The 21,305-nt window shown below is 49.9% G+C and overlaps 1 protein-coding gene across 1 annotated transcript; it reads left to right on the plus strand.

The window, feature by feature from the left end:
- The first annotated feature begins 3,134 nt into the window (after positions 1-3,134).
- On the plus strand, positions 3,135-16,281 carry Ghrhr (growth hormone releasing hormone receptor). The gene is made up of 13 exons (XM_052721860.1): positions 3,135-3,667; positions 6,197-6,299; positions 6,416-6,523; positions 7,133-7,230; positions 8,223-8,320; positions 9,137-9,269; positions 10,564-10,717; positions 11,011-11,071; positions 11,491-11,560; positions 12,096-12,187; positions 12,715-12,844; positions 14,277-14,318; positions 15,929-16,281. The coding sequence occupies exons 1-13, from the start codon at positions 3,611-3,613 to the stop codon at positions 16,055-16,057; spliced, it is 1,275 nt and encodes a 424-aa protein (XP_052577820.1). The 5' UTR covers positions 3,135-3,610; the 3' UTR covers positions 16,058-16,281.
- Positions 16,282-21,305: the final 5,024 nt, after the last annotated feature.

A 21,305-nucleotide genomic window follows, 5' to 3' on the forward strand; every position in this document is an offset into this window, starting at 1 on the left:
TATTTTTCAGAGCCATTCAGTAACATTTTCATCCATTCACACACACACACACATACACACACACACGAGCAGCAGAGAGAGAGAGAGAGAGAGAGAGAGAGAGAGAGAGAGAGAGAGAGAGAGAGAGAGAGAGAGAGAGACTTATTTCCTCACATCATCATAATGGTACATTATCAAACACAAAAGTTTTGAGCTAGGGCTGGAAAGATGACCCGATGGTTAAGAGCATGTATGTACTGTTCTTGTGGAGGACCTGGCCTCCGTTCCCAGGACCCACACTGGGAGACTTGTAACCACCTGGAACTCTGGCTCCAGGGGATCCAATGCCCTATTCTGGCTTCCATGGGCACTAGAACTCTTCTTCCCTCAATACACAAATTAAAAATAAAACAAAGCTTGAAAATAAGATTAGGACAATGTAAAGAAGGGGGTAACAGCATTTTTCACTTTCTTGAGTACTATTAATGTTAAGCATATTTTCTTTGCATCTCTTCAGTGGTATATATGTTTTACTTTTCTCAGTTTCTTGTATGTATATATCCTTAGCTCCATTTTCTGTTGCATTTCTCTTTATTAATTGTGTGTGAGTATTTTGAAAGCTATGCATCTGCTTGTTAGTGTTGTTGGCAAATGTTTTTCAGTGTGGAACTTGTGTTTGATTTTCATCCACAGTGTCATTTCTTGAACATGCATTTATCTTAATGTTCACAAGGCCAGTCTTACGGATACTTCCCTTACAGTTTTTTTTTTTTTTAAATTTTTTTTTTTTTTTTTTTTTTGGTTTTTCGAGACAGGGTTTCTCTGGGTAGCTTTGCGCCTTTCCTGGATCTCGCGCCGTAGACCAGGCTGGCCTCGAACTCACAGAGATCCGCCTGGCTCTGCCTCCCGAGTGCTGGGATTAAAGGCGTGCGCCACCACTGCCCGGCCAGTTTTATTTTATTATGTAAGAAAGTCTTCTTATTCTAAGATCATGGAATGAATTTCTATCTTCACAAAGTTCTTATTATTCTACCATCTTATAGTTAGGGGTCTAAATACTTTCAAATTTATATTTCATGGTTGTGAGCTGGAGATCTGATTTCTTTTGATACAAGGGACCTGTGGTGCCAGCTTTGTTGATGGTCCATTCTTAGATGTGCTGGTTATTGTCCATTGAGAAGCAAGGCTCTAGATGAAGGCTCTACATGCCTTTCCTTGTCTATCTGTGTCTATATGAAAGGTTCTAGTGTTAACCCCATGTGCTGGAGAGTTTTATGTCAACTTGACACAAACTAAAGCCATCTAAGAGGACAGAACCTCAACTGAGAAAATGTTGCCATAAGATCTGGCTGTAGGCTAGCCTGTAGGGTACTTTTTAAATGAGTGATTGATGTGGGAGGGCCCAGCCCATTGTGGGTAATGCTACCCCTGGGTTGGTGGTCCTGGCTTCTATAAGAAAGCAGACGGACAAACCATGGGGAGCAAGTCGGTAAGCAGCACCCCTCCATGCCTCTGCATCAGTTCCTGCTTTCAGGTTCCTGCCCTGTTTGAGTTCCTGCCCTGACTTTGCTTAGTGATAAAACTGTTACCTGGTAGTGTAAGCCAAATAAACCCTTTCCTCCCCAAGTGGATTTGGTCATGGTGTTTCATCACAGCAATAGTAACTCTGATTAGAACACCCCACTTTTTACAGGTGGGAAAACAGAAGCTCAGTAAGATGTATGGCCGCAAGCAAGTGGTGGAGGCAACCCACACCCTGGGTGATGTACTGCACCAGGGTATTCTAAGGTTTGTCCTGGGAAATTTGTGGAGAAGCAGAAAAAGGTGGTTAGTCCAGTCTTGTCCTGCTGACCTTTCGGACTGGGTGGTTCTTTGTATGGCTTCAGGAGCTTCCTACCACACACCAGTAGTACCTGGCTGCCCTCCTCTCCATGCCCAGCCCCTGTCTGTGGTAGTAAAACATACTGCCGGACACTGTTAAATGTCTCCAAGGGGTGGCAACGTTTCTCTGTTAAGTGCCACTTGTTTAACTAATATGAATGACTATGAATTGTTGATATCGATTATTAATACCACTAATGCTAGTGGGAGAGATGCTAATTATGAAGCATGATCAATCACGTATTTCTTCTGGTGCGGTGGCCTCTGTCCCCGTTCAGTCATGCTTTTTCTACAGCCATCGATTTCTTCCTGCCTGAGTCTCCTCAGCCTGCCAGAGGGGAGCCGTGTGCCACCCACACTGGGAAACATGTGTAGAAAATATTTTCAGCAGTTTGTTGACAACGAATAAGAGTGGAAAAATAAAGCCCTGCTGATGTCAGACGATTCTTAAATGCAGATGTGGTGGCGGGAAGCTCTCCACATTCATGACACAAATTCACTAGAAACACATCTGGCACCCCCAGCATACAGCCCAGCAGCTCTGTAAATGGAGATGGCCATGCCATTCAATGATCAAGACCCCTTAGTCCCCCCATCATTCATAGTTGTTAAAGGTGACATTCACTTTCAATTTCCAAGTGCTGAGCAAGATCTAGTCTGGTTTAGGATATTGTCGTTAGCTGGTCAAGTGAGACCTTGTATTTTTAAAGTCAAAATAACTAGAGTGGATTTCTTCACTCCTATAATGGAAGATGGGTGCCTTATCCCTCTTGAGTGGCCCAGCTCCAGGGATCCCTCTGAGAGGCCTCCAGTTAGTTTCAGTTTCCCCTCTGCACAGGAGGATTATTGAGAAATTTTACTTAGCCCCATGTGAAGTTGAGAGCCTTGATGTTGCAGATGTCACCTCACTGTCCGAGTGTCCCCATCAGGTAAATAATGTGGCACATTCTTGGGCAGCACAAACTGAGTTTAGTGACTGCTTCTTTGTTTTGTGGTGCCAGAGATTTGAACCCAGAGCCTCACACATATTGAGCAAATGCTTTACCACTGAGCCCACAACCCCCAGACCCTTTTGGCCCATTTTCCATAAGGCTCATTAAAACATTCCAGGCTCCACTGTCGCCTGTCCCACTTCTTCTGGGTCCCCTCAGCTTTGAGCTCACCCTCCAGCCCCATGGGGAGAGACTGGGGGTGTCAACAGATCTGGGGATCCTTAAAGGCAGATCTGGGTCATCTTCTTATTTTTCTGAGGTCCCCTCACTCTGATGCAGGCATAGGAGGTCCCCTCACTCTGATGCCGGTATAGGAGGTCCCCTCATCCTAATGCAAGTATAGGGCCATCCTATACTTCTAGGTAAGACCATCGGGGAACTGGGGCTCAGCAAATGACAGGAAAACATACTGGCTAAGTGCAGCAGTGTCCTGGGGTTGTCACCTCTCTGTGTCCTTTCTGTGTCCTCTGGATTCTTGCTGGCAGGACAGATACACTCAGACATAGAGGCAGAATAAAGTGGTGTAGTAGAGCTCGGCCACCCCCTGCTGAGGACACAGAGTCCCATCTAGGGCTAGCAGTAACACAATGTCCCACCATGCTGCTCAATATTCAGCTGGGGTGTCCCTTCTGTTGGCCCTGCCTACACAGTTCCTGGGTAGGTGAGGCAACAGAAGGTGTACCTAGGTGGCATTGGTTAGAGACAGTCTGGGAGGGAAGGGCCAGGGTTCATTGAGGCTGAGTGCTGGTATCACTGCCATGGACTGCCTGCTGTGGGGTACCTGTGCCCTCTGCTTGCTGAACCTGTTGGGAGTTGTAAGTAGCCAGCTCAGGCCTCCTTCTCTTTTCTTCTCCAGCTGGGTTGGTGGCAGGCCGTGGCTGGGGAACTCCTGAGTCTGCTGGCTCCCTCTTTTCTTCCCTCGACTAGTCTCAGATCCTGCCTGGACATGAGCTGTCCCCTTGTTCCCTCACCCATGTCTTATCTGTTTCCTCTAGGGCTCCCGGAGACGTGTGTCCAGAGACTCTATCTTGGAATAGCTGAGGCCAGATAGGGCCTCTCTGTCACACCTGAGCCTGCCCCTTCTCTAAGCCACACGTCCTCCAGGCTGCCACTTGTTCCTTCTCAAAAAGAACCAACCAAAACCCCCCAATTGTCCTGTCTCCTGAGCCATCTCCAGCAGGGAGTTTGGCCAGGGGTGCTGTGGGGCCTGAGGAGTTAGCTCTTCTGGCTGTGGCATTTGCGGACTCTTTCGTTGGTGATGCCAGGGTTGGAGAGGCCTTCAGCCACTGCTCTCTGGCCTGTGCATCAGGGTGTGGGTCAGCCAAAAGAAGAGGCTTCCCCGAATGTGCTGCAACTTCCCAGCAGACTTTCTGGGTCACTGAAAGTAGCATCAGGGGCCAGGAGGGGAGGAGTCACAAGGCACTAGTGGGAGCACATGGGGACTGAGGCCTGCCTTCTTCCTCTGCTGCCTTGCCAGGGTGGCCGTCCGTCCTGGTACCTCACTGCCCTTCACTCAAGATGCTGGCATCTGGGGACCACAAAGTGAACTGTGTGACACTTGAGACTCCATTTGTCTCTGTAAAAAGAGAAACTTGAGTGTGGTGTGGCGGCTCACACCTGTAGCCTCGGCACTTGCAGAGGCAAGAGTATTACAATGAGTTTGATGTTAGTCTGGGCTACGCTGAGAATGATAGGGCAGCCTACATGGGGCTGCCATGCCTTGGGGAGCAGGGAGGGGATGAGTGATCTGACTTGTCAAGGGCTGGCATGTGGGTGTCATGAGCTCCCTGTATGCCGCAAAGGACTCACACTCTCCTCTGTGTACACAGCCCCATGAAAGCTTCATTTGGGGGAGGGAACCCTAGACCTAAACCTGTCCTTCAGCAACTGGGGTAGATACCTGATTAAGGACTAGAGTTGATGGAACAGTGTGTGTGTGTGTGTGTGTGTGTGTGTGTGTGTGTGTGTGTGTGTGTGTGTGTGATCTTGCAAGGGCATTTGGGTAAGTCTTGAGAGATGTTAGGAATTCTAGTTCTCTTAAGAAAAGGTCAAACGCCAAATCCTAAACATGCCCCAGATCACTTGGGCTCCAGATGGCCTCAGAATCACCCTTCAGAAACACAGAGATGTCCAGAAAAGCTTAGAGACCATTCCTTGTGGCCCCCGGGCTCTGGGAGGTACCCAACCTGCAATCTTTATGATCACCAAGCCACACATGAAGGTGGCATCCTTCTATCCATCTAATGATCAACTCAGCCACCTTGATACAGGACCCTTATCACCCACCATACCTCCATGCATCCTTATGTGTCCATCTTCCCCCATCTCACTTGTCAGTGTGTCTGAACAGCCATCCACTCCACCGGCCCTCTAGCTAGTTCCGCCTCTCCCGGGGACCCCCTTCCTTCCTGCTCTGTGTTCCTTTTCCTCAGTCGGGTGCTGTTGTCTTCTTGCTCTCCCAGCCACCTGTGTACTCTCCCACTTACAAGTCTGCACATTTGCTCATGTAACTTGCCTGAGACACGTCAGAAAGCCAACATGCTTGTCAATGGGCTAAACCCAAATGGTCGGCAGGGCTATGGTTCTTCTGGAGTCTCCTTCCCTGGCCCAAAGCACTTCTTCATCTTCATACTGTAAGCACAGTAGCTCCTTCCGCCCTCTCTTCCCATCATTTTCTCTCTGACTTGATCCTTGGGCGTCCTGATGACTCCGGACCCACTCAGATAATCGAAGACATCTTCCTGCTTGGAGAGATTATCTGCTAAGTCCCTTGGCTGTGTCAGGCTTTGGGGATTGGGAAACGGACATCTTTGGGGACCGTTGTTCTAACTACCAAGGTTGCTTATGCAGAAGCACTTTCAGGGCCTAGAAGTATAGAGCGGGGCGGGGGGGGGGGGAGGGATGGGGAAGGAGAAAAGGCCATGTTAGGGACTGCACTGTCATGTCCATGGGATCTCTAGCTGGCTTTCTTTAACGTGTCTCAGGACTCACTGCCATGAGATGGATAGAAAAGTGCATCCATCCCTCCCTTCTCCCCTCCTCTCTCTCTCCCTCCCTCCCTTCTTTTCCTTCCTCTCCCCTTTCTTCTGCTTTCTTCTCTCCCTCTTTCTCTCCCCCGATTCTTCTCTCCTTTCTGAACTTCCCCCTCCATTCCCCACTCTCTCCTTCTTTATGCCCCACCCCACCCCCCACCAAACGTGCCTTGATACCGGTGGGGCAGATGGGTCTTTCTCAGAATCAGGGCACAGAAATGTCTCCGACTTGGTCTCTGTCTTCAGATGACCAGAGCTAGAGAGCCTGAGGCTGCCACTGGGCTTGGCTCATCCTGTCACCATTTCTCCTAGGCGCAGGGTCACCTCCACCCAGAATGTGACTTCATTACTCAGCTGAGAGAGGATGAGCTTGCATGTCTTCAGGTGGCAGAGGGGACCAACAACACCTCCCTGGGTACGAGGGGGTGGAGGATGGATCCTCCCTGATCCTGACTTCTCCAGCATTGCCCTTCAGAACACCATATCCACTTCCCTCATAGGTCACTCTGTGTCTTCTTCCTCTGCACCTAGGCTGCCCCGGGACCTGGGATGGGCTGCTGTGCTGGCCCCCAACAGGCTCTGGCCAGTGGGTGGCCCTCCCTTGCCCTGACTTCTTCTCTCACTTCAGCTCAGAGGCAGGTGAGTGGCCAAGTATGGCAGGGGTGGGGAGCAGGTGGTCCTTTCTAGGTTGCACATCACTGATTTGGTGACAGGCATCCTGGGTTTGAGTGTCACCTTCTCTCTCCTAGTGTTACCCTGAAAAATTTAGTCATCTTGAATAAGGATTGATAACACCAACCTCTCAGTGTAGGATTCGTGAGAGTATGGGGGGGTGAGGGGTGGGGGCAGGGCTGTCATCCATCCAGTGCTCTCTGGCTCTTACCAGGAGGTGGTACCATGCTGAGGAGGGTGGGGGTCATTGCCTCCTCCACTTCACCATCTGGCCTTCCTCTCTCTTAGGGGGAAGAGGGTGTCTGCTTTCTTCCCTCCTGCCCTTAGGATGTAGAGCTCCATCACTCCACTCTGTGTTCCTCAGATGAATACTGTTCAACAGAGGTTTCTTGGAGGCCAGAGGTAGACCAGGCTGGTCTGGAACCCTGGCCTCTAGAGAGGACGACTCTTTTCTTCCCATGTTGAAGAACTCCTTGTACACACCTCACTGGGACACTTGATTGACAATCAGGGTCCTCTCACCATCTCCTGGGAAAGGGAGGAATTCTGTCATCAAAGACTCTTGCTTGCCTCTAGGGGATGTGAAGAGGGACTGCACCATCACTGGCTGGTCTGATCCCTTCCCACCATACCCTGTGGCCTGCCCTGTGCCCTTGGAGCTGCTAACCGAGGAGGTAAGCTGCTCCCAGCCAGCATCTTGGAGGAAGGTGACCACAAATACAGATAAAAAGTGATAGATTACCATTACCATCTCGGTAGGTGGCTGCCATTCCCACCATAGCCATCACGTGGGCATAGTATTTACAAGAGTTGTCCAGCAGATGGCGGTAAAGTGCCTAGTGAAGGTGGCCCGTTTACTCAAGGGTGACACTTGGGCTCTTTTGCTTTGAGGGAGAAGGGAAGCAGAGGGCCAGCTGAAAGTTCTGGTCACCCTCCTCTTGGTCAGCCTTTTCTATTCTCAGCTTCCAGTGCAGGAGCTTTAGTTATTTCAGAGGAAGCAGACTGTTGGCCGTGCTAGACAGGAAGCACTTGCTCTCTCTGGTCCTCAGCCAGTAGGACAGTATACTGGACGGTGGCATGGGCAAGAGGAGGAACTCAAGCAGGTAGTAATTACAGAGACCCCTGGCTCTGGGCAGCGTACCTCACACTCTGTACAGAGCAGGGTCTTCACAAGGCCCATCCACACTCACAGTCCCATTTCCCTCAGCCCTCAGCCCTCAGCCCCAAGAGTAAAAGTGTGGGCATGCTTACCTTTCAGATGTAGATCCAGGTCAGAGAGCTGCAGGAATTGCCTGAGATGAACAGCAGGGCTGGCGTGGAGGCAGTACCTGGCCGTATTACACCGCCAACTCGGGCTGATTCAAACACTTGGGCCCCATAGAGCCTTTTTCTGTCTGCCTGTGACTGTTCCTGGTGTCCTGGACGCCACCTTTACCTGGGAGTGACTGTGTTCTCAAAAGGGCAGTTAGCTGGTATCAATGAACAGGGCTACTTTCTCCTTGGACTTTTGTTAGTCTCCGGGGAGGTGGTTTCTGCTGCCTTGTCCCATTCCTGCAGCCTCAGTGCCCATATGGGGCTTTCTGCGGCGTCAGTGCCTGGGCGGTTGGTGGAGCTGCAGGCCACCTGCTTGAGTGCCAAACCTCTGTTCTGCTTCTGTCGTCCCCAGCAATCTTACTTCTCCACGGTGAAGATCATCTACACCACCGGCCACAGCATCTCCATTGTCGCCCTCTGCATGGCTATTGCCGTCCTGGTTACCCTCAGGTGCACCATTCTTGTCACTTGCTCAGTGACCTTCACTGACTCCTCTACTGTCCGGGGACCAAGTTCTTTGCCTGGATGGTCAGGAGGGGCTCAGAGCTACGTGAGAGGACCATGGCTGACTTCTTGCCTTTTCTCCAATGTGTGGGCCGTCACGCCAGAACTCAGTTCTGTGGCCACACCTTTGCTCATACAGAGCTCAGTCTGTTTGCTTCCAGTGCCTTCTTTTGCTTGGTGGTGTGTCCACTGCTGCCAACACTGGAAGTCCAGCTCTCTTCGGGTTCTAAGAATCCTCCTTGCCCCTGTATGACACCCTTTGATGGATGCAACTTTCTGAGCACTTTAGTGCTTTTTGGTTTGGTTTTCAGGATTGAGGCTTGAATCCAGGGTCCCCTGCATGGGCTCTGCCACCAAACCCACCCTCAGCCCTTACTACTGGGTGCAATGTCTTTTCAGCCTTCAGAGGCTGAGTTCCCCATGGGGCTGTGTCTCTGATCACCCAGAGGCTCCCATAGGCTCTGCTGGGCTGTGGCTGCCTTTGCACCCACAATTACAGAGATGTCTGAAGGTGAGGCTGTAGCTTGCTCTTGTACTTGAACCTAACCCAGGAGGATGCTGGCCAGATGACCTTCAGGGTCAGACTGACACACTCTGTTCACTTCTACTCAGTTCTTTGGGTTTGATTTCATTTGATGTGGCATTAGCTGCTTTGCATGTGTTCCCTTCTGCCCAGCCCCCCAGCCACGCCAGGCCTACTATAGGCCCTTGGGAATCTCTGTTGCAGCCAGAGCCCCAATTCATCTCTCCTGTCCCTTCCAGGAGGCTCCACTGCCCTCGGAACTACATCCACATGCAGCTGTTCGCCACTTTCATCCTCAAGGCCAGCGCTGTGTTCCTGAAGGATGCTGCCCTCTTCCAGGGCGATAGCACGAACCACTGCGGCTTGTCCACTGTAAAGGCTGTGGCTGGAGGGGGTTGGGGCAGAGGGAAGAGGGCAGAGGACAGGCCTGAATGTTCCTGGCCTGTTGCCACACAGGCTGACCCTGGACTCATGGCCAGTGACAAGTGAAGGAAGCCTCAGGTTTTCTTCACATATTCATAGATCACAATGTCAATCTGAGCTGCTTCCTGTTGCCAGGCCACCCCACAGCCACCGTTCCTCTCTCACCCATGCTCCCATTTAAGTTGGCTCCGGTGCCCAGCCAGCCATTTCATCACCTTTAATGAGTATCCCAGGACCAGGGTGGAGCTTGGCCCCTCCTTCCAGAAGCACCTAGGGGACAGGAAGCACCCAGATCTGGGGACTAGTGGGTCAAGAAAGCTGAGAACTAAGGAAATGAAAGGGCTTCAAGGAGGAGGTGGCCTTGGAGCTATGTGGGCACAACAGTAGAGAGACCAGGAGGAAGCTCTCAGTGATAGCAGAGCCACTGAACTGGAAGTTCTAAGTGGAGGAGCCAGGAAAGGAGAAGAGAGGAACGGATTGAAAACTGAAGGGGTCAGAGTTCAAGGTCTTCGAAAGTGTTCTGGAAATGAATAGATAAGTGACTCCCCAGACCAGCAAGTGGCCTGCTTTAATTAATGGATTAATTGCTGAATGAGAGGCACACTTACTTAGGCCGGGCAGCATACCAAGTGCTTTACATGTATTGTCTCGTGTGATCTTCAAATGCTGTGAAAGCCTCACTTTAAGCCTGTTTTGTTACCGAGGGGCAGCTGGCCAGGTCACCCAGCTACACAATTGGAGAATGGATAGAGCTTGGGCAGCCGGGCTCAGAGGTGGTACTATTGCCCACACAGGTAGATGAGGAAGCAAGGCCGATGGTCATATGCATGATGAGAGCATCTACATTCGAAGATCACAGATCAAAGCTGTGCATGGATGACCAGGCCATGATTATCACTCTAAAGAACTTCAGCTTTAGAAGGTCATATAGCAGAGGACATAGAGCAGTTCTTAGTGACCCTGAGACAAGGCCATGAGAGGTCCTGGAGTTCTTTCTTTCACAGAGAACGTTGAGGCTGAGGTGGTTTACATGTTTGACAAAGGGCACACGTGAACCCAACCTGTCTGTCCTCTGTCCGTCACAATTAAACTGTCAAATTCCTTTTGGGGCAGTCCAAGGAATGGAGCGGTCCAGCCCAGGGTAGAGGGGACCTGAGGGTTTAGTGTCTCAGTGGGGTGAAAGAGACCCAGTGGGGGCTGAAATGGGGCCCCAAGATCTGATGCGTCAACTCCCTGCTTCCAGATCCTGTGCAAGGTCTCTGTGGCCATCTCCCACTTTGCCACCATGACCAACTTCAGCTGGCTGCTGGCAGAAGCTGTCTACCTGAGCTGCCTATTGGCCTCCACATCCCCCAGGTCCCAACCGGCTTTCTGGTGGCTGGTTCTTGCTGGCTGGGGTGAGCATCAAGGGCTCATTGGCCACCATAGGGGAGGTGGAGGCTGGGAGGGCCCAGGGAGCTCTTAAAGAGGCCTTTTTTTTTATTGTGGGTGACCCTGAGGCCCAGGGAGGGGAAGGAACAGGCCACAGTTCTGTACTGAGCATGGGGAAGTAGACCAGATCCCCTCAAGCCATTGCCTGGTCCCCACCGTTATGGTCTGCACGTGGCTTACAGATTGGTGGGAAGCGGAGTCTAAACTCAAAGGAAAGCATGGGGGGCACTCACTCACACCAGTGTCGTCTGACCCGCAGGGATCCCTGTGCTATGCACTGGTACATGGGTGGGCTGCAAACTGGCTTTCGAGGACACCGCGTGAGTAGAACAACTCCCTCACCCTCGTGCTGTCCGCAGGGCGTGCAGTAGACCGTCTAAGGAGGAGGAGGAGGGAACCCCTAGCTTAGAGTGTGGCAGGTGTGCAGGCTGTCCTTAGTGCAGGAGGCGGGGTGTGTGTGTGGGGAGGGAGCTCCGGCAGGAGAGGCTGTGAGAGCTGTGTATCTCTGGAGACCAGCTCTGAGCAGGCCTTTTACAGGAAGGGAAACATCCGGACAAAGACGAGAGGAGTCAGCCAGCCTTCACTGGGGCTCTCCTATAGAAAGGCTGAGACAGAAGGTCAGGCCAGAGGGAGATAGAGAGAGGCCGAAGCCTTGAGCACTAGATGGGAGAGGATTCCAGAAGCCATAGAATGTGTGTAGAAAAGGGGCTCCTTCAAGCCCAGGCTGTCTTCTTCCCAGGTGCTGGGACCTAGACGACAGCTCCCCCTACTGGTGGATCATCAAAGGGCCCATAGTCCTCTCTGTTGGGGTCAGTCTCTGAGGCCAGTGTCCTTTGCCTTATTCAGCCAGCCTCTAGGTTTCCGAAGGAAATCAGGAAACTGGTGTCTAGCTTCTCTGGCAGGCTCTCTGGGCCACACTCACTGGTTGGTTTGTCAGCTCCTAGACCTGTTTTCTAGTTTCCATTGTGTCTGGCTTGCTGGTGAGCATCTCTTCCTGGGGTGGTAATGGTTGGAGATGGTGCCTATAGGTGAGCACTCAGCCTCTCCCACTCTCCATGTGGCATGGCTCCTGTGAATGTGTTATTTCTCCCCAGCAGAGAAACTGCCCAGTGATGGACAGTTGCTTTATCCCTTAGTGACCCTGGGAGGTGGCTGGAGGCAGATGGCCAGCGCTGACTCTCACCCTTGCTGGCAGGGCTGGAGAGGGAGGGGAGCCCTCAGTCTTCCTCTGACTTGCATCTCATGGGCTTGAGGTTCCTAGTCACCAAAGGAACTGGGGCCAATCCTGGGCCACCTGGTCCTGCCTCTGACTTTTGCACCCACTTTCCTGTGGCTCATTTTCAGGTGAACTTTGGGCTGTTTCTCAATATCATTTGTATCCTGCTGAGGAAACTGGAGCCTTCACAGGGTGGTCTCCACACTCGGGCTCAGTACTGGTACTGTGCATGTGTTCGTGTGTGTGTGTGTGTGTGTGTGTGTGTGTGTGTGTGTGTGTGTGTGTGTGTGTTTGAGGAATCCTCATGGAAAGCACTTGGAGGGAATGACAATTGTTTTTGTCTCATCTGGCAGTTATTTATTACCTTGGTCTTGTCCTCTTCCCTATGCCCCCTAGAGAGAGAACAGATCTGGCACCTACCTCCCATGAGATCACAGACAGGAAAGTGGGACACAAAACTGCCAGTTACCATGGCAAATGGCTGACAAGTGCTGCATCTCTTTCTATGGGGGCCCGGAGAAGGAGATTAAATCTAGATGGGGAATATCTAGAAAGGGGACTTAGAGAAGGCTTCCTGGAAGAAGCAGACTTTGAAAGATGTATCTAGACTCTGGAGTAGCTGAGATAACTGCATGGCCACAGCAGTGTGATGAGCCTTAGTAAAGAAGTCTGGAGATTTGTGGGAAGGACAGAGTCTCCAGGGGGATGATGGTAGGCAGCCTCGTAATAGAATTTGTCTTCTCCAAGGCGGCTTTCCAAGTCAACACTTCTCCTTATCCCACTGTTTGGAATTCATTACATCATCTTCAACTTCCTGCCTGACAGTGCTGGCCTTGGCATTCGCCTACCCCTGGAGCTGGGACTGGGCTCCTTCCAGGTGAGACTTCCCCATAGGCATTCCTTCCTTCCAAGGATTATGGCAGCAGACCTTGACTAGCTTCATGTTAGGGTGCGGCCTATTGTTATACATTGTCTATTCAATTATCTGTCCATCCATCTACCTGTCCATATTCCATTTATCCTTATATCTCTCTACTAATACACTCATCTGCCTATTCCCCAGATACTCACCCATCCACCCATATACCCATCCACTCACCCACTCACTCACCCATCCATCCACCATCCATTATCCGTTAATCAATTCAGCACTGTTTCCTCCTTCCAATCATCCCCACCTACCTATCTGTCACCTGCTCATCCATCCATCCTTTATTATCTAACCATCAATTCTTTTCCTTCCTCCCTCTCATTCATTTATCCATCATTTGTTATCAATTGATCAGTTGATCCACCCACCCACCTATCCATCTTTCCATCCGTTTTTTCTTTCTTTTCTTCCCTTCCTTTCTCTTTCCTTCCATCTGCTCCACTCACTCCTGCATCATTCCACTCACTCTTCATCCATCCATCCATCCATCCATCCATCCATCCATCCATATTTCTTTCCATATATCATCCATCCATATATCCGTTCTTCCTTTCATTCCTCCTTCCTTCAGTCCACTTGCCTATCCATTCATTCTTCTTTCTACTCATCTGTTCATCTATCCTCTATCCATATGTCAATGCATCCATCCATCCATCCATCCATCCATCCATCCATCCATCCATCCATTTGTCCTTTCCATCTATCCATATCCATCCACCCATCCTCTGATCTATCATCCATCCATCCATTCATATATCTGTTCTTCCTTCTATTCCTCCTTCCTTCAATCCACTTGCCCATACATTCATCCTTCTTAACATTTATCTTCTCATCCATCCATTCATCCATCCATCCATCCATCCATCCATCCATCCATCCATCCATCCATATGTTCACCCACCTGCCCATCTGTCCTTCCTTCCTCTTACTCACATGTCCACTCATTTATCCATCCATACATTCATTTATTAATCTATCTTATATTTTCTTTTTTTTCGAGACAGGGTTTCTCTGTAGTTTTGCACCTTTCCTGGAACTCACTTTGTAGACCAGGCTGGCCTCGAACTCACAGAGATCCGCCTGCCTCTGCCTCTCGAGTGCTGGGATTAAAGGCGTGCGCCACCACCGCCTGGCTATCTTATATTTTCAATTCTTACGGAGTACCTATCGTGTATCAAGTTGCATACTCACTAATGTAGATACAAAAATGAAGATACACAGTGAGATGGGGCTATCTACACAGTCCTGGCAGGCATGACTTGGTATGTCTAGAGCACTGTGAGTAATGAATGAGGGAGAAAACAATAGAAAGACTGCCACCTTCTAAGGTCAGCCAAAGTGTTCTCATGGAGTCCTTCCTTCCTCTTTGATCCCACAGGGCTTCATTGTTGCTGTCCTCTACTGCTTCCTCAACCAAGAGGTATGTGTGCTCTCGATGGCTCACCTTTACTCAACAAGTAGAATTTCTCCTCAGTCTCCTTTTCTTTTGTCCCTGCTCTATAAATTCCAGCTAGGCTGACTTCCATAATCCTCCACTCTTGTGAGCCTTTGTGGGAGCAGGTTCTGAGTTTCTGAATCAATTCGAACCTGAATACTTTCTGAATGCCTTGTACACATCCCTCTTCTGAGCTGGAATATGTTCTACCACCAACTCATGAGATGGAGGAGGTCTTTCAGGGGTCAAGGAAGGGTGGAGGACAAAGTAGATCAGTTAGTGGACAGAGAATGAAAGAACAGAGACAGGAACCAAGAAAGTCAGAGGTTCATATAGAAGGAACTAGGGGAAAGCAGAGACCGGAAGAGCCAGAGCAGAACAGGAACTAGAGAAAAACTCTGGAAGAAAGGGAATCTAGACCAGGATGCCAGAAGTGGAGGCAGAGGTGGAGCACACAGACAGCATAGAGGCCATGGCACATGTGGGACTCCAGGAGAAGGCAGGCTGCTGAGAAGAGATGCTCACCCTGAAGACCCTGTGGGTTCTCCTCTTGTGAAAGTCCTGCTGTGTGGAGACAGGCAGGGTGCACAGCAGCATCACAGATCCTCCTGATGGGCCTGTATTTGGCAGGGCTCTGTGGTCGGCCAACCTGGATGCCTCCTGTCCTATCTCTCTACGGTGAGGAAATTCCTTCCTTCCTCCCTCTCTTCCTCCTTCCTTCTGTTCTTCCTTTAACCTGCCCATCCATTCATCTTTCTTTCTATCTATCTGTCCATCCATCCTACCTTATCTGCCACCTCTGTCCCCAACTGTCCTTCTTCCTCTCTGATGCTCAGTGCACCCAACCTGGTCTCTGAGTCTTGTTCAGTCTTATCTGTGATGTCAACACAAGACCATAGTATCTGAGACTAGCAGTCCCAAGGTCCTGGGAGCTCTGGAAGAGGGTGGAGTAAGGATCAACCCTACAGAGGTGAGTTCAGTCTGGGAAAGGAGTTCACACAGAAAGTAGGTTGTGAGGGGATCTGTTTTAAGAAGCAGAGTTGGACATGAGGTGGTCATATACTTTTGGCAACAGGGAACTCACTTCCTTTCAATTACACTTTCTATTTTTGATTCCCAGAACAGGAACCAGTTTCCCCTTTCTCCATCATACAGCCCCAGATTAGCTATCAGGCAGAACGTCTCTCGGTTTCCTCTGTCCCTCAGCCAGACACAGATATAGATGGCTCCACTCCCTCTTCCCAGTTTTCTCTATCCACTGACCTCCATGACTTGAACATTAAGACAAGGGTAGGTCAAAGCCACTCAGAGAGGACCATCTAGGGATCTGGCCAGGAGGCGCAGAGGGCACCCATGTGTTTGACTGGCCTCAGACACAGGCAGTACTGAAAGACATAGAAAGAGTTAAAGGCCAAATGCCAGAAACACTCCAAGGAAGGCCTCCAGAGGCTATACGTGGTAGGGCCCATGACCAGGCTTTACTAGCCTGCCCTATTTCTCCCACACCATCTCTCCGGGCACCTTTAGTCTCCTGGGGTTAAGCTGAGGAGAGGCAGTGGGGTCTTTTTTAAACATCCTCTCCCTTGTCTGTGGAGGTGAGGACGGAGATCTCACGCAAATGGTATGGCCATGACCCTGAACTTCTGCCAGCACGTCGGACCTGCACCGAGTGGACCACGCCTCCCCGACCGAGAGTGAAGAAGGTGCTGACCTCAGAGTGCTAGGCCAGCCATCCCCAGGGGCTGAGCCCCATTCCCTGTACTCAACCTGCCATGCCACTGTGGGCAAGGAGGTCCCCACTCCTGCTCTTTGCATCTTCTTTCCCCCAGGTGCCTGTTTGTCAACCTCTGACTTTCTCAGCTCCCGTCTCTGCCCCCATCTGTTCTTTCCTCCCATCCAGGGCTATTGCCCAAGGCCCAGAGAAACCAATAAACTTGTACGTGAATGATCCGTGGTTGAGTCAATGTGGCTCTGAAGGGGAGCTCTGTAGCAGCCTTTATTTGTACTTCTGGTGCATTCCTCACTCCTTGGCTGGCTCCAGCTGCCTTATCGCCATTTGTCTCTATAAGAATTCTCATGTTTTATTTATTTTTTTAAAAGCACTCTCTTTTGTCCTAACCCTTCCTCCCATCCCCCACTCCTTCCACAGGCAAAGATGCGAATCTTTGCATTTCTATGTGTATTGCAAATGTGGAGTGTGCCACGTGTCTGTGTTTGAGTTCAAATAAATGCTATCCGTTATGCGTCTCATCCTGCCGCTAACATTTCCCCCCCAGCACTGTGCTTTTAAGAGCTCCACTGCGTTGCTGGGTGTACATCTGGTCCCCTGTTTTGACTGAACTGGGCCACCTGACACCATTGCCCACGGGTTACCCAGTCCCCCTCCCTCTAGGTGAATGCCCATCTGCCTGTCCTTCCAAGGACTGTAAGACAAGCCTTTCTCTGGGACTCACCAGGAACAGAGCCCTGGGGCATCAGTGCACCCCCTTTCCATATGACTCAGTAGTGCCAGATTGCAAGCTTGTGCATCAGCACCCTAGCAGCCCTTGCTGTTCGGCAATCCCTATAGCCCGGGAGCACTTGGCACTCTCCTTTCTTCTAATGTTTACAAGCTAAATGGGTGTAAAGTGGCAGCAGGCTGCTGGTCCCTTTCCTCTGATGTCAAACAAGCGTGAACAGCTTTTCTTGTGGCTGTTAGCCTTCTGGGCTTGGTCTGGAAACTGCTCACATCTCTGTTTTTCAGAGAGGTGGGAGTCTCCAGCTTTACACCTTTCTCCTTTGTTCTCCTGAACAAATACCAGAAAGAGGCAACTGAAGGGAAAGAGAATTGATTTCGGCTCATGGTTTAAGAAGGTGCACTTCACCGTGGTGGGAAAGCATGGTTGGGGAAAACAGGTCCCACCTGGGACAGCTGGGTTGTGAGACAGTTGGTTTCATTGCGTCAACGGGCAGGAAGGTGGGGGAATCTGGCTGGAACCAGAATCAGGCCAGGCTGTGATCCGTAGTGTCCATTCTCCAGTAACCCATCTCTTCTACCAAGGCCTCACTCTGAAGCTTCTACAGCCTCCCTGGACAGTGCTGTCTAGGGACCAAGTGTTCAAACATACGGGCTTATGGGGGCTATTTCCCGTTCAGATACTAATGTATGTCCTTCTATGTCCGAGCCTACCGCCAGCTGCTCTCACTCAATGCAGGCTTCCTTGATGCCACACATCCTCACTCTCCATCATCTTCTGCCCTCCTCCTTGGCAGGAAGAAGGAGGAAGAGAGCAGGCGCTGTCCTCAGGGACTTGTTTGCTGACTGGTGGGGTGGAGGATTTAATTAGGGCAGGAAGAAGTACACACAGTGTTGTGTCAGCATACAGCCCCTCTTCTTTTGGTCTACCACAGCAGCCGTGCTCTGCAGAGCCCAGCTCCACCCTAGCAGGAAGCCTTGCCCCCGCTACACAGCCCTCCTCCTCTCCTGCTGCCCTAAGAGCTCAGATCTCCTACTCTGTCTATCTAGCCCAGTGGTTCTTAACATGTGGGGCATGACCCCCTCAGGAGTCAAGTTACCCTTTCACAGAGGTTGCATATCAAATGTCTTGAATATCAGATATTTACATTATGATATTTAACAGTAGCAAAATTACAGTTATGAAGTAGCAATGGAAATAATTTTATGGTTGGGGGTCACCAGGACATGAGGAGCTGTATTAAAGGGTCGAAGCATTAGGAAGATTAAGAACCACTGCTCTAGTCTCTGCCCACATGGGCTGATGGCCAGGTGCTACTTCCTTTGTTCCAGACTTTGCTTGTGGCTCTGGGATGCCCTGCGGTCTTGTGTTGTAGGAAGGATCTGCTCATCCTGCATGGCCGCATTTTCTATCCAGGCTTCCTTTCCTATGCACTGGGGACAGAAAGGCTAACCTGTTGGTGTGCAGGTGTGTCTGATGGGGGAGGGTGACATTTTCCTCTCACATTCAGGAGGGCTCCTGAGAGGGGTGCAGCTGTATGAAGCCCGTGATGTCCTGCTACAGGGCTTCTGCCTTGGAAGGTGGCAGGCAAGTGTCAAAATCAGTGTGGTCCTATCTGAAAGCCACTGTACGTTCCTGCCTTTAGTCTCAGATCAGATAAGTAATTAACATTTATACCATTTGGGGCATACAGAAGGGGTTACAAATAAAATAAAAGCCAGCTATATTCATACACCAAGACATACATCCTAAGATTTCTTGTTTTCTGAAAGATTTCTTTCCCCTCTACATTTTAGCAACATTTTGGTGTCATAATAAATTTGTTAGTTTGCTTCTTGTTGTTATGCTTAAAAATAGCATTCAAAGACAATAAGCCCATGGGAGGGTGGTCAGCAGCAGTAGTCATTAGGAAAATGCCGATAAATCCACACTGAGATAAATCGCACTTAGGACAATGTTGGTAATGAAGAAAACTAGACAGTAACAAATGTTGTTAAGGATGTGGAGAGACTGGAACTCACATATCCCTGGTGGGAGTGTAAAATGGCCACAGTGATTAGTGAAAGTTGCTGCAGGATATTTGCAGATTCCTTTTCTTTTTCTGCTATGAAGTTTGCGGAGTCTGTATGATGTCCTTTATTTAGCTAATGGTTATTTACGAACTTGTCTTTGGTGAAGACTTCTCCCTCCTCCTCTTCTTCTTTACTTCCTTCTCCTCGTCCTTTTCTCCCCTCCTCTTCATCTTCCATCTTCTTCATCCTTCTTCTACTCCTTCCTCTTCTTTTCTTTTCTTTTTTAAAGTAGATAGCTGTGATGGCAAACTTTCTTTCATGAAATTCTCTGTGAACTTTGACAAAGGGGGCATTTGGAATGAACAGAAACTTCCAGAATCAATTCTCCTAGACCTAGGATTCTTGTGTCAAATATAGACTGCTCCCCACAAAGGTGGTTTAGTGCTTCCATGACTGTGACAACGTGATGGATTTCCTGCACTGTTCCCATGGAAACACTTTTCACTAATGCTCTGACTGGTGTTGCACTATTGCAGTGGTGTTGGTTAATGGTTAGTGTTAGCTCAGTTAGTGTTAACCTTAGTGGTTAATTAGTGGTGAGCAGCTAGTTAGTGTTAGCAGAGTCTAGTGTTAGTGCTGAGTGTTAGTGGTTAATGGGAAGTTAGTTGCTAGTTAATGGTTAGTGCCAGTAAATGCTAGTTAGTGGCTAGGTAGTACTTACCTAATGAAGCTTATGCTGTCCGTTTTGGTGGACACAATGGCTTTGGGAATGATGCATCTGGTCCTAGGAATTTTATTGTGGTTAATTCTTAGTCTCTTCCAATTTCATTCTGAGCTTCAAATTTCCACCACTTCTTTCTTTCTTTATTAAGAAATTTTTTATTCATTTTACATACCAACCACAGATCCTCCTCTCTTCCCTCCTCTCATTCTCCCCCCAGCTTCCCCACTAACCCCCCCCCATTTCCTCCTGCAAAAAGGTAAGGTCTCCCATGGGGAGTCTGCAAAGTCTGGTACATTCAGTTGAGGCAGGTCCAAGCCCTCCCCCTGCATCAAGGCTGTGAAAGGTGTTTTATCATAGGCACTGGGCTCCAAAAAGCCCGCTCATGCACCAGGGATGGATCCTGATTCTACTGCCAGGGGCCCCTTAAGCAGACCAAGCTACACAACTGTCTTATGCAGAGGGTCTAATCCAGTCCCATGCAGGCTCCTCAGCTGTTGGTCTAAAGTTCATGAGTTCCCACTAGCTTGGTTTGGTTGTCTCTGTAGCTTTCCCCATCATGATTTTGCCCACCATTTCTTTAGTCTACTCTGTGAGAGGGCTCTGCAGACTTAGAATATATCTGCACATGCAAGTTCACGGTAAATCTCTTGAATGGCAAACTCTTTCTCTCTCAGAATCTTGGCTTTCCCTCAGTGTCAGGAGAGAATGTCTAGAAGATGATGTCTGAGGGTTTTCTTGAGGGACACTGGATGAACTGGTGTATAGTTAGTTCAGTGGTAGAACCCACGTATGGAAAAAAACACTTGGGGAAGAGAAAAAGCAATGCTCATCCTGGCCACCAGGTGGCATATGAACTGTGGCCAAGATTGGGAACTGGGCCCTTGGTACTCCCTGGAGGAGGTCCTGACCTGGAGTGGGACAGAAGACTTGCGGAATCTGGCTTGGGGCTCAGCAAGTCTAAGAGGCTGGTGGAAGAAGGGAGGGGGAAAGGAGTGTCCTGGAAGAAGGGGAGCCTTGCTGAGTAAGAACTGTATAAGCAGAGGGAGCTCTGAGGAGACAGGAAAATCACTGTCCCATGGGTCTCCTTACAAGGGTCAAGCCACAGGGAGCTTCCTAGGGACCCTGGCTTTTTTTGGGAAAAGTTCCTTTCTGGTTTCCAATCCACATGCTCCTCTAGGCACCTCTCTTCAGGTCCTGAGAGGAGTTTTTTTTTTTTTTTTTTTTTTTTTTTTTGGTTTTTTGAGACAGGGTTTCTCTGTGTAGCTTTGTGCCTTTTCCTGGAACTCACTTGGTAGCCCAGGCTGGCCTCGAACTCACAGAGATCCGCCTGGCTCTGCCTCCCGAGTGCTGGGATTAAAGGCGTGCGCCACCACCGCCCGGCCTGATAGGAGTTTTGTATAGAGACAGAAGGAAGGGAAAGGGAGGGAGGGGGAAGGGAAGAAGGAAGGAAGCAGGAAGGAAGGAAGGAAGGAAGGAAGGAAGGAAGGAAGGAAGGGAGGGAGGGAGGGAGGCAGGGGAGGGGAGGGAGGAAGGGAAGGACTTTCCTTGGTGCTTGGGCACCTCCACTCCTAGGAGTGTGCAAAGCCCTAAGATAGAGCCTGGGGCTGGATGTGAGAACAGCCATGTTGGATGTGGATGATTAGGGCAGAGGGTATGGGCGAAGGCGGGGTGGCTAGGGAACAAGTGCTTGGCTGACTGTGTATCTTGGAACCCAGTTGGGCTGAACTGCACAGGGCGTGTCCTGGTTCTGCTGCCCAGGTGACAAGACCGTGGCTCAAGA

Source organism: Peromyscus californicus, unplaced genomic scaffold (assembly GCF_007827085.1).
Source record: "Peromyscus californicus insignis strain IS unplaced genomic scaffold, ASM782708v3 Scaffold_6__1_contigs__length_162567912, whole genome shotgun sequence".
NCBI classification, from domain to species: Eukaryota; Metazoa; Chordata; class Mammalia; order Rodentia; family Cricetidae; genus Peromyscus; species Peromyscus californicus.

Bases quoted from the DNA above. Each gene is read 5' to 3' on its own strand.
- Ghrhr (XM_052721860.1), top strand. From the start codon at position 3,611: ATGGACTGCCTGCTGTGGGGTACCTGTGCCCTCTGCTTGCTGAACCTG. The intron at 6,300-6,415 runs GTACGAGGGGGT...CTCTGCACCTAG, and splicing joins GACCAACAACACCTCCCTGG to GCTGCCCCGGGACCTGGGAT. The intron at 11,561-12,095 runs GTCAGTCTCTGA...GCTCATTTTCAG, and splicing joins CCATAGTCCTCTCTGTTGGG to GTGAACTTTGGGCTGTTTCT.